Source organism: Mixophyes fleayi, chromosome 2, assembly GCF_038048845.1.
Source record: "Mixophyes fleayi isolate aMixFle1 chromosome 2, aMixFle1.hap1, whole genome shotgun sequence".
NCBI classification, from domain to species: domain Eukaryota; kingdom Metazoa; phylum Chordata; class Amphibia; order Anura; family Limnodynastidae; genus Mixophyes; species Mixophyes fleayi.
The window spans coordinates 333,846,257-333,859,560 of NC_134403.1; the positions used below are offsets into that span (position 1 = coordinate 333,846,257).

At 39.4% G+C, this 13,304-nt stretch overlaps 1 protein-coding gene across 3 annotated transcripts; it reads right to left on the reverse strand.

Moving 5' to 3' along the window:
• Positions 1 to 912: 912 nt before the first annotated feature.
• Positions 913 to 13,265, reverse strand: CTNS (cystinosin, lysosomal cystine transporter). Of its 3 annotated transcripts, none has more exons than XM_075196947.1 (11): positions 13,179 to 13,265; positions 11,687 to 11,777; positions 11,471 to 11,582; positions 10,572 to 10,656; positions 9,935 to 10,038; positions 9,118 to 9,249; positions 8,286 to 8,385; positions 8,085 to 8,204; positions 6,008 to 6,178; positions 4,474 to 4,591; positions 913 to 1,448 (listed from the first exon to the last, which is right to left on the reverse strand). In XM_075196947.1, exons 2-11 carry the CDS (start codon positions 11,754 to 11,756, stop codon positions 1,318 to 1,320), a joined length of 1,143 nt encoding a protein of 380 aa, XP_075053048.1. In that variant the 5' UTR covers positions 11,757 to 11,777; positions 13,179 to 13,265; the 3' UTR covers positions 913 to 1,317. The 3 variants fall into 3 exon arrangements, with proteins under 3 accessions (XP_075053048.1, XP_075053049.1, XP_075053050.1); XM_075196948.1 differs by having other exon boundaries at positions 13,154 to 13,239; XM_075196949.1 differs by lacking the exon at positions 13,179 to 13,265 and adding an exon at positions 13,037 to 13,126.
• Positions 13,266 to 13,304: the final 39 nt, after the last annotated feature.

Below are 13,304 nucleotides of genomic sequence, written 5' to 3' on the forward strand. Positions count from 1 at the left end.
TATTCTCTGTCATTGTTTCCATGAAGTTATCGATATGTCTTTGCATTCTTAATAGAATAACCTATGCAGCACTGACGAGCTCTAACAAAGGTGGAACAGTCTGTAGCTGGCATTTCTATCTCCACACTGGTCTGTGTCATGCTCTTAACAACACCGATTTAAAGGCTCTATTACAAATGTAGTTCCTTAGTTGTTTGTTCTCCTGAATTGTAGTTGCTTTCTACTCCCATTAATTCCTCTCATTGTTTCAAGGAGTTTTAGCATTGGGCCTGACTCTCGTGACAAAAGTGAGATGGTCAATCACAATTGGAGGCCAATGATTACAGAAGGGCAGTGTGCCAACAGGATGCCTTACAGTGAAGGTGATCACCATTGAAGCCTTATAATATACACTAACATTGGACATTTAATTTAAAGGTACATTTTTATTTTGTTTTTAAATGCACTAGTAACATTTAAACTTATGTAGAACACCAAACTTATGAACTTGATACAGTTGACTGAACTATGAAATAAGTTCAAACTTGTCTACATTTCCTGCCTCACTTATGAGAGATGGAGGAGAGCAGGGGCGCACGGAGGATTGTCGGGGGGATTTATATCCGCCAGCGCTGTCCTATACAGCAGCCGCGGCGCTGTCTAAGAAGCGTCTGCGGCGGTGCTGTATACAATACAGCACCGCCGCGGACGCTTCTTTGACAGCGCCGCGGCTGCTGTATAGGACAGTGGCCACTTAGCGCAGGGGGGGAGGGTTTCTAGAGACTCAGAAACCCCCCCCTGCGTGCGCCACTAGAGAGGTGGGATAAAGCAGGTGGGTCAGGTTGCTGGTTGACGTGATTTGGGAGTAGGCAACTATACTATACGTAAGCTAAATGTGTGGTCATGTGAGACAGAATGAGTTTGTTAAAATAATCACAAAGATCTAAACTGTTTATTGGTTTATAAAGAAAATACAAACAAACTTTGTGCAAATATCTAAGTAATGGAATTAATAAAAATAGTTGTTTTTGGTAATTCAATTTGCAGGAATTGAAGCATTTGTGTTTGTAACAACAATCATATAAATGCCAACATCAACACTACTTCCTCAATCCTCAAAGTGCATTGTGTTCCCCTATCCCCACACAGTCCCAAGTTTTTAGATTCAACATCACCCATCCTATTTAAAAAGCTGGTGAGGAATTCAAGTTTCCTATTTGTCTGATGATCAGATATAAAGAGTTAAGGCACAACAGCTGAGCATTAAATATCCATTAGTGTACAAAAATAAAATCTTATCTTAAACCTAAAAAAACGTCCACAGTGTGGTCCTCTTCATTACACCTTTTCATAGCCATCTCGTTTTCTATACAAGCAATAGTGCTGGGTTATAAATATAATGTCAAAAATGATTGAAAATAGACCTAAACCAAACTTTGTTGGGTCACCAAATATCAATTTCCATTCATCTGTTAAAAGAAAATAAAAGATTTGTGTAAATATTCCAAGGTAAACCTAATGTAACGCTGAGAAACATTGAATAGTAAACAGTCTAGAACAGTGATGGGCAACAGGTGGGACCTAGCTCCTTCCTGCTTTGGCAGATGCTTGTTATAGCTTGTAACACTTGTTTAACATGGCTCCTGCTAGGTTATTACAGATAGATGTCTCGTCCTTAGATTAAATATATTGTTAATTTATTACAGAGATTAAGGATAAGGTGTAGCCCTTATGAAGGTTAGAGAGCCGCTCACGCGGCCCCTGAACTATATCAGGCTGCTTATCCCAAACACAATTTATAGTTCTCTCTGAAAGCTGCAATCCCACATGCATTTGTCCATCAGTACTAAAAACTCATTCAAGAAATGATGTTTGAGTCAGAGAATTATGTCAAAAGAAGGGGAGAGGGTGAATTATGCTGTGAATTAGCATGCAAAGAGGGGTATACCAAAGCCTCTCTGCTTCCTACATCATATGTCATGTGACTGTGGTTGCCATGGTATTAAGATGACAATGTAAAAATTAATAGCAGCTTGAAAAAATGGAAAACAAGCCTACACGATGTGTCAACCAGAGTAATTTATGTTAAAAATACACTTTTTTAATGGGTTTGCAGCTTTAAATAGATTAGTTTTTGCTGTCATTCATTACGTTATATAATAATACTGAATATTACTTACCTAGGATCCAGTGTTCCTCCCCATCGCGGTCCCCCAATGTCTGTAACAGTCCAGCAATGCTCCCCTTGCTGCTTCTGCTTGTCTGTTTTATGTGAATAGAAAGTTCATGGAGAAGCTTTGATTAAAGAAAGGTGCCCACCTCGGGCTGAGCAAGGAGACCACTGCTTGACTATTACAGATTGAGGGACCTGTCAGATTGGGAGGAAAGGCAGAATATAAATGAGTGTTATTATTTGAAGCTGTACTCCAGGTTATCCGTAAGTGTTCTTATTCAATGTTTTACAATGGCCGCTGATAGGGGAGACCAATAAGAAGCGGTTAGCTCTGTGCTTATTGTGTTGTATTGATCCATGCAGCCAGACTCCCCTCAGCAGCAAGGACCAGTGGCTTTGTGGGCTGTGATATAGAACATCAGGGCCTCGTATTCTGTGAGGGTAGGGGTGGGTATGGTAATCTATTCACTTTCATTTACCAAACTTAACCCAAGACTGAATTTTTATTATTGGGTGGAGTTATTCTTTAAAATGAAAGACTTGCTCATTTATCAATAGCGATTGAATATTGTATTATCCAGCAACCGGAAGCATCATATATTCACTCACTGTTGCTGAGGTGACTAAATACATTCATTTTCTCAACCTCCTCCGATGAATCATTTTTGGAAGTCATTAAAATACATTACATCTGTTCGTGCAGACTGAAAAGGGCACTTCAATATCTAAGTACATAATATACTGCCTGGTCATATGAAACTACCATATTGTATAGTAATTTGAACATTAGATAGCACTGACAGTGTATGACACTCCATATTATCAGTGAGCATTAAACTATATGGCAGAGGTTGTATGAGAATATTGTCTGTAGGTAATATCAATGTGATGTTGCTACCTGGAAAATTGAGGCTTGTGTACGAGCCTTTACAATATCATGTAATGTTTTAAACAACATCATGTGCGTGCTGCAGTTTTCTGTTCCATTCAAGTAATACTGAAATCTCCCATTCATATCAATAAATGTAAATGTGTAGTGTAGAGAAATAACCATCTCTGAATACAACCTTAAACTTAAGACATTTCTATAAATACAATGGAGGCAGCCATTTAAAGACCTAGGGGTAAATGTATTAAGCTCCGGGTTCCTCAACACCCGCGAGTTCGGCGTTTAAATTTAAAGCGCCACTGCTTTGTAAAGGGAAACTTCCCTTTACAAGGCAGCGCCGCTTTAAATTTAAACGCCGAAGACGCTGAACTCGCGGGTGTTGAAGAACCCGGAGCTTAATACATTTACCCCATAACCCCTATCTACTAGAATACAGCCTAACACTAGAGGTATCACTAAAGCACTTCATGGCCTACAGTCATGAGGTAATAATTACTAGTTAACCGATATGCTGCATTATAATAAATAACTGGTTCAGTCCACAAAATTGCTGCCACCACGGTGTAGACGGCAGGCACTCTGTATTTGTGAACAAGAATCGGATCCATGGAATTAGTCATTTGGAACCTTGAAGGATATACACATGGGGCCTGATTCATTAAGGATCTTAAATTAAGAGGTTTCTTATTTAAGTCTCCTGGACAAAACCATGTTACAATGCAAGGGGTGCAAATTAGTTTTCTGTTTTGCACATAAGTTAAATACTGACTGTTTTTTCATGTAGCACACAAATATCAACTTTAAAGTTCAGTGTACAAATAAGGTATCAAGTATTTGTGTGCTACATGAAAAAACAGTCAGTATTTAACTTATGTGCAAAACAGAAAACTAATTTGCACCCCTTGCATAGTAACATGGTTTTGTCCAGGAGACTTAAATAAGAAACCTCTTAATTTAAGATCCTTAATGAATCAGGCCCAAGATGAGATCGCTCATATGATCCATGAAGGGTACACTACACCGGAAACCTACACGGTGTCCATCAACAAGTAATTATCCCGCCTGTCATGTACGTAGCAGATCAACACATTCCATATCATAGCCTTCAGATTATCCCATAATATTGGAATTTTATTCTTTTTTGTTTGTACTTTATCTAAAGGTGGGCAGAACACTTTGTGCTTGTGTGATGTTCTGTTACTTGCTTGTATCCAAGAGACAGAATCACATGACCCATTCGGAATATCAATCATAATACAACGTACAGTCATTGGTGATAGCAAAGTACACCCAGAATCACCTTATATGGGAAACTGGTTTTGATGGGACCCAGCCCATGAACGTGTATTATTAAAAGTACGTTTGTGTTCATTCTCAGGCCTGTTCAAACAAATGCTCATTTTGTATCTGGTCTGTAATCTCCCATACTTACCATTATTATAAGACTGTAGGAACATTTGTATAATACTGAAACTGCCGCCTGTGAAATCGAGCAGCACATTTCCAATGCTCCATCCCTCTGTGCTTTTACGACGGAAATTCATGTAAACCTGAGTTGTAAAACAAATAAAGTTCATCCACATCAGTAATCTATAGTAAAAAAAATAATGGTGTAAATTGCAAATGTTATTACTACAAACATTAAATTACAGGTAATGGAATCTCTTATCCAGAAAAAAAAATGTTATCTAGAAAATTTAGGAATTCAGAAAGGACAAAATAGTAAATTTTTGCTGCATTTCACGGATTTAGTCATAAACTCAGAAATGATCACCAAATGTTTCTTCCCAAGAAGAGTTCTGCTAAACAATGTAATGAAGGAGGAGGGAGGATCCCAGGGGCAGTGTAGGCAAAGACAGGGGGGAACCTTTAAATGTGCTTTAGTAGATTTTCGAAACGGTGCTTCAGGTTACGGAAAAACCTCTTATCCGGAAAGTAAAAAGCATTCTGAATAATAGATCTAATTATGTATAACCACTTCAAATTATTATTATTTTCCCGTATCTATCCCACACCCTCCTGATCCATTTGAAAATCTAATCTAATTTCTGATAAAAGCATTATCAAAAACTAGGCCCCAAGCACCGAGGATCTCCCCCCCCCCCCCCCCCCCCGCTCCTCTTCCTCTCCTGTTTGGAGTATAGAGGATGCAGAAGAGAGAACTTCTTTTAGCTGCTGTCTCTGGGTGCTTCTCTTCTTGCTATACAGCCAGTAGAACTCCTTCGCACATTGTCAAGTTCCTAGATGATATATATCTATATTGTAAACTTTGTTGTGCCCTGTTATTTATGCCATGTGATTTAGCTTGTAACAAAACACACTTTAAAGTCAAATTTTGGAATGAAAATGTGCCAAGTATTCAATCCCCAAGTATATAATTGTATTACCTTTTATATCTAAAGCATAATGCAGCTTCTGCATCACCTGGAACACGGCCAAAACACATTTTGAAATGCAAAAGGACAAATACAACAAAAAAACATTGATGTTGCTCAGCAGACTAAGGGGCCTATTTACCATTATTCCTACTTTTGCCCCAATAAGTATCATCTGTCATCGAAGCGATTATAGATAACGGAGTAATTGACTAGTAAAGTCATGTCGGGACAGCACATCGGAGAGGAGGCTGCCCATGACTTTGTAATAGTGAAAACTCCGGGTTCTAACCCAGAGTCTGTACTATGCATGCACAACCTCCAATATCTCCTGCGTTAGGCTTTTGTTAACCAGTGACTATACATACCTAAACAAAAAAAAGCCATTTCTAAATGGTTTAGGGCTTGATAAATAGGCCCCTAAAATCGCCCCAACATTGATAATGATGTATTTATGGCTATTTAAACTTGTCGGGGAGGGGGGGTCAATTAAATTTTGACAGATCTCCCCATAGTGTTACAATTTGCTCATTCACATTTGTTTTTGAATTATGCATGTAAGAAACTTGGTTCAATCTGCTAATATGTTACCTGTGGGAAGTATTTCATCAGGGTGATTGCCAGCTTTATATAAGAAAAGCAGAATAGGAATTGAAGCCAGCTGACTTTTCCCACCACTGCCACAAACAACATGGAGAAAGCAAATAACCAGCCAATGACCAGAAGACCGATCGCCACTTTAGAAATCTTCTGGGTACCTCGCTGCATGGATACATTAGAACACATTAGAAAAAAAATGTCATGTGTGCTGATTCATTGTTACTGAGAACAAGTTTTAGGACAAGGATGTGACAGGACAAAAATTTTATATTTAGTTGACTGACTCTATGCGACTATAAAAACAATGTTATAGAGATGTAAATATGTTATCAGTATAGTGTAATACACTTTAGTCAGTTAGTGTATCTATTGTCTTTTTCCATTTAACAAAGTTAGAGTTCAATAAATGGCTACTTCATCTTGGCAGTAAGATAGTGACACAGAATAAGATGTTAAAAGGACCATTAAATCCTAAATTTGACATTATTATATTATTTACTATGGACAGCTGAAGCCATTCCCACATCTTTACAACAGTGTCCTAATTGATACAAGTACATAATGCACTCTTATGAAGTGACTAAGCTTTCTCTTGTAACAAAAAACACAAAGAACCTGGTGCATAGAAATATGATGATAATATAGAATGGGGAGATGGTGGACTGATGCCTGCAGCTGAAAAAGACCGGTGAGGTCCACAATAGTAAAAACAGAAAAAGCACAAACGACAGCGCTGGAACCGATTACACCAAATACCTACTAGTAGTCTGTGTTGGAGACAATAAATGGCAATTATTTATTATATATTGTACATACATCAAATTAAAACATGATCTAAAATAATCACTGGCCAGTGAATAATAATTGTAGATACACACTACTAAGACACGCAATCTAAACAGCCGATTGTATATAAAGTAGCGATGAATCCGATACCAAAATGGCTATATGGCTGAATAGCAAATTGTGTTTCTGAGAAAAGGACAGCCAAGGCAAGATAGGAAAAACAGCTTCCAAATCCAAAAAGGAAACACGGTGTGGCCACACCAATTGAATCCGGAATAGTGAATTCCCTTTACAAGGCGCTGATAACAAGTAAATTTGGGAGAGTGAGTAATTCCACAGAGTGTTTTAGCAAAAATAAATTGCACATAATTACCGTCACTATACAATCTCACACAATAGTCGATTACTAGTGGGTATTTGGTGTAATCGGTTCCAGCGCTGTCGTTTGTGCTTTTCAAGCTGTCTCTTGTGCATGAACCAATAAAGCTACACATTGCATTTCTGCAAATCAATCCGATCCAAAGCTGTCAGTCACTTTCTGCAGGTTTAGTTACGGAAGCACCTGACTACAAGTCAACCTACTGCAGAGGAATGACACAGAACCTCTTGGACTTATTTAATTGAGCATATACATGCTAGTTATTTAATGTATATTATTCAGCTTGATAATACACAGCTATTCACATACATTAATGTCAAATATTGACTTGCTCTTTTATACCCCGTGCTGGTCCTAACTTAAGAGCCCCTATTTCACATACAGTGTTTAGTAGGCATATTGTACTTCAGGTGCCCATACACTACACAATTTTGCCAATGTTTGATCCAGATAGATTCCTGATTGGCATCAGTTAGATATCAATTAGGAACAGCAAAACATGCAGTATGAGGATGACCACTATCTTATCATGTGTGAGGTCATCACCAGATTGCACTAATTGGACTCAAATCTGTTACAGACCTAGCTGCTCGGTCCAGATAGGATCATGTATGAGCACCATTACTCTCACGAACTCCCACTGGCCGTCCAGGTATGTATGACAGCTATTTCAAGGCAACAAATCTAGGGGGAAATTCAGTTCCTATCGATGTGCCACAAAGTGCCTCCGGCACTGTCCACGAAGACACTCCACAGCCTCGTATCTCCGCTCATTTTTCCTCGCACCCCATAGAGGTGCTCAAGGAAATCAGCGATGCTCGGGGAACTGTAGTACCTGGAAATTACCACATCAGAGCCTCACACAGAATTTAATCTCTCCCCTAAAATGGGGCACTCACTCACCTCGTAAATACAGCACTGAATAATAGTGACAAGTGTAATCAGCACCGCATGAAGGCTAAAAAATACATCGTTGGCATCCACTGGAATCACACCATTGGGGTAGACATTAATAAATTGCTCCTATAACAGAGGAATGCAGGTTTATTATATGGCCTATAAGCTTATGCAAGAAATGAATAACTGCCAAGAAAAAAAACCTACCCTAACATAAGGGATCCAGAAAAGCCCGACATTGAACACACTGTATGCTATGAAGCCAGTGAGATTTAATGCCAAGAAGTCAAAACTCAGCCCCACAACACTGAAATAATAAGAAAGAGGGTGTGAATTTAATGTACTTACATGTCGGACATTCAGCCCTGGATTCTGGGTTCAGTATAACCGCTTCCACTTAGCCACCATGCTGCCCCCTAACTAAACTATAAATTGCAGTATAAAAATAAAGCTGTTCAGTATTTGTGCCATACATGTAAAAGCAGCCAGGATTTCCAGGCATGCACAAAACTACAATGCTTTTGCACCCCTTGTATTGGTTTGTCCTGGAGCACATTTACTACTTTTTGATTTTCTTTGCTGCTTACCCTAAATGAGACCAATGAAAGCTAATTGCTCATTGGTTGCTGTGATTTAGTACAATGTTAGTACATGAGCCCTACTAAGTGGCTTTATCATCCATCTCCTCAACAGCAAAACAGGCCTGCTAAGTATCACCTTGTGACTCCTGCCACATAAAGGAGCAATGATAATCCATTTGACAGAGCTGTCAGGTTATGTCACTAGTGGTTTCTATTGGTTAGATTGGAGAACACAATTCAAATGGAGAGAGACAACAAATGACATATATTTTAGACACCCTGTACTACAGCACATACCTTATTAGATCCAGTCTTCAGAACACGGCAGTAGTCAAGAACACCCTTTCTCTGTCATTTCCCCCCAAAAAATATCATTGTGGCAGCATGAATTAATGAAATGTAAACTTGACTTTGTGTCTGACTATTCTTTGTCATCTATATTGCTCACAAATCATCACCTTTTCCTTCGAAAGTTCTGAAACACTTGTGGATAGAAGGACACAGACCAAGCCAAGAAGTAAATCCAGCCAATAATCTGCTCTAACACCTGCACCGCAAGGCTGTGTATCACCAGGAAACGAATCCTTGGCCTGGAAACAGAGATGGGTTGGCTAATTAGAATGTTGTTTGTTAGCACTGTTGATTTGCAGTGGTTGTATTAGAAACACTGTGTCTCATGGACTAACAACATCTATACAGAAATCACTTGTTAAACCAACAAAATGGAACTTATGCATTGTCCATGATTAATATATGCAGATATGGGAGAACATCATGCTTTACTAGCCCTATATTTTTCTACATCAAGGGGTATATTTACTAAACTGCAGTTTTGAAAAAGTGGAGATGTTGCCGATAGCAACCAGTTAGAGGTTAGTTACCATTTGTTTAGTACATTCTATAAAATGACAGCTAGAATCTGATCGGTTACTATAGGCAACATCTCCACTTTTTCAAACCTGCAGTTTAGTAAATATACCCCCAAATATCTGTGTATATCCTCCATCTCTACATTTATTTCTTTATTTTCTTGTTCTAGACTTAATTGTCCTGATTTTCCAATCATTATCAATCCTGTAGCATATTTTAATTCCACAGCTCTGAAAACCTTACTTTTTTACTGACTGATGTTTGTGTGGTTCTTGTATTCAAGCTTATCTAATCAAAAGCAGAACTGGAATAAAGATGTACACAATTTGCAGACGATAAGGGTGTCCTCATTGTCTTCAGAAACAAACAACAAGATTTTCATAATCATTCCTGTAGTGAACTAACCCAGTTTTGTGAGAATCATTGCTGTATAAATAGGCCGTAACCTGCCCCACATCCTCCGCAGCCACCGTGAAAACAGAATTAACCGATTTAGCTAATAGGACAATCTGGGAATAAAAGGGAAATAGAATAAAATATTACACAATATGTCACTTTCTTTTCAGATTTCTAAACCAGAAATACTGGAGTGACAAATATGATATTTGAACAGGCGATTTAACAGAAGTTACATTTCTATTGGTTTTATTGGTTTGGGATTACACAATTGCTGATGTACACACATTGACATTTCTAATACAGCAAAGTGTCAGTTAGGTGAAAGGCTGGTGATCATGTGATGGGAGGAATCTGTTAAAATGTTTGGATTATATTAACCCAGAATTTAACTTTAACAGGTAAATGTGAGCTGTGGAAACAGAAGGAAAAAAAAAAAAAAAAAGATATTATTCAGCACTCATTTCCCCCCCCCCCTACTAATTTAAAAAAAATGTTAGTCATCATCATCAGCAGCTATTTAAAATCTCACTAGATTTGGAAAATAAATAAACAGCTATAATGTTATGCAACATGACAAATACTAACTTGTCCACAAATCGTATTGAAATTCTACAAAACGGGGGAGTGCACATATGATACTTACTTCTTCTGGAAGACGGACAATGGTTTTGTTCTTTGAAGAGTAGGTAATATTGAAAGCAAACACAGCACTATCAGTCAATGGGGCACTAAAGAAATAAAAATGACAAAGATGTGATACTTCTGCTGTTATTAAGTGTTGAAAGTCCGATCCACGGGAAGACTATTGCCAATAATTTGGGCTTAAATAATATGTCTACCATTGTAGACAAGGCTAAAAACAAACAGATGTAATAGACCAGAATAGCAGAGTATATCTAATGGTGCCTGAATCTAATGCCTTCTCTCTTCAGGACCTGGGTATTGTATCAGGCGTGCCTATTCCCACCTTGTCTGCCCAACATCAGCGGTTTTGAATTCCACATAGTAAATCATTTTTTGTTCTGCAAAATTCAAACCTACTGATGTGATGTGGTGATGGGAGCATACATGTATGTATATCTACATGCAATAGCTGCTCTGTGAGGGCTGCGGATTCAGCTATCATTATATAGACTCTACTAGAGAGTGCATCTAGCAAATAGTAAACGTTAGTTAAGGGGATGTATTTGAAAATAAAGCTCTGTTGTGAAGAAGAGGGCAAGTTGGTAGAGAGCATATGGCAGTCTCACAGACTCCACTAGAAACCGTGTCATGCTATTAGACTAGTTTCAACTCCCACGCCAGCTTCATCTACAGATCTAGGATCTGATAAGAAGCCTGCTTTAAAGGATTTTTATATAGATAGGTGAAGGTCCCTCCCCTCACCATGAAAATCTGATATACAATTTTCTAGATCATCCATTAAGATGCATATGAAAGCAATCCATCAAATAGACATCATTACCTGAACATCAGCAAAACAAATACTGTAAAATAATTTGTATTCTGTCAAAACAAATACAACAAAATAAAACCACTTACTTTACAGTAATACTTAGGTTTTTAGAACTGCCATTTACTAGGGTAACTACATCTGGGATAGAAACACTGCGTTCAGCATCATACCATACAACTGATGGCACAGTCTCGGCACCTGCAATTGAAAATGTTTTGCTAAATGAACAGGCTCTCTTAGCCTTAATGACATGCAAACTAACTATTGGCACTGATGATGTTTATATTTTAAGTTCTACTTACCACCGATCTCCAATAATGTGAATAATAAGAAGGTAAACATGTTACATTTTCGTTTCAGTATTGTTTCCATAATTCTTTAACGTCCATAGACCTGAAGAATAAATAACAAAGGTCAAGATGTTCACTTTCTGTGAGAGAAGACTAAACAGTATATTAAGGACTCTAAAAGCTGGTATTTATGCCATTTTCTACCATTAGTGCTCATAACTTTCCAAACATTCATATCAAAGTTTAAAATAAATGCTAACATTAACTATAACTTACTCTCTGAACTGTACATAAACAATCACCTGTCTGCATGCAACCCTCAGAGCCTGCATCCTCCCCACAACACTACAGCCTGGATCCTCGCATGCAACCCTCAGAGCTCACATCCTCCCCACAACACTACAGCCTGGATCCTCACATGCAACCTCAGAGCCCGCATCCTCGCATGCAACCTCAGAGCCCGCATCCTCGCATGCCACCTCAGAGCCCGCATCCTCGCATGCAACCTCAGAGCCCGCATCCTCGCATGCAACCTCAGAGCCCGCATCCTCGCATGCAACCTCAGAGCCCGCATCCTCGCATGCAACCTCAGAGCCCGCATCCTCATCATCATCAACATTTATTTATATAGCGCCAGCAAATTAAGTAGCGCTTTACAATCAACCTCAGAGCCCGCATCCTCGCATGCAACCTCAGAGCACGCATCCTCGCATGCAACCTCAGAGCCTGCATCTTCGCATGCAACCTCAGAGCCCGCATCTTCGCATGCAACTTGAGCCCGCATCCTCGCATGCAACCTCAGAGCCAGCATCCTCGCATGCAACCTCAGAGCCAGCATCCTCGCATGCAACCTCAGAGCCAGCATCCTCGCATTTAACTTCAGAACCTGCATCCTTGCATGCAACCTCAGGCCAACATCCTCGGATGCAACCTCAACGCCAACATCCTCGCAGGCAAACTCAACGCCAACATCCTCGCATGCAACCTCAACGCCAACATCCTCGCATGCAACCTCAACGCCAACATCCTTGCATCCAACCTCAGTGCCAACATCCTCGCATGCAACCTCAACGCCAACATCCTCGCATGCAACCTCAACGCCAACATCCTCGCATGCAACCTCAGCGCCAACATCCTCGCATGCAACCTCAGAGCCCGCATCCTTCCCACAACACCACAGCCCGCGTCCTTTCATGTTACCTCTGAGCTTGCATCCTTGCTGTAACCTCACAGTAGCTTATACCTCTGTGCCTAGATCTTCTTTCCTTAATGCAAACAATATGCCTTCATGCTCTACTACTTATCTCAACACCTACTTATATCCACCTTCTAACCAGCATCCTGGTTTTATTCCTTATTCACCACTCCTTAAATACTACCCAAACACTGTGTTTTCACCACTGTCTGTCCAAAGCATGGTATCCTCACTTTCTGCTCCCCTAATCCGCAATAACACGTAAACTATATCTGTATACTGACCAGGAAAGCCCCGTCCGAATCTCACCTCCTGTTAGCTGACTGATCATTCCATAGAACTCACGAGAGCATGATGTAACATCATTGATGTATCACTATAAGCCCCACCCTCTTCCTTCTTTATTTTATGAAACAGACATGTCAAAACAAGTAG

What these genes read in the sequence shown, in the direction of transcription:
- CTNS (XM_075196947.1), bottom strand. Translation starts at nt 11,756, where the DNA reads ATGGAAACAATACTGAAACGAAAATGTAACATGTTTACCTTCTTATTA. An exon ending in CACATTATTGGAGATCGGTG is followed by an intron (nt 11,583 to 11,686) that starts GTAAGTAGAACT and finishes TTTCAATTGCAG; the next exon opens with GTGCCGAGACTGTGCCATCA. An exon ending in AATGATTCTCACAAAACTGG is followed by an intron (nt 9,250 to 9,934) that starts GTTAGTTCACTA and finishes CTCTGTTTCCAG; the next exon opens with GCCAAGGATTCGTTTCCTGG.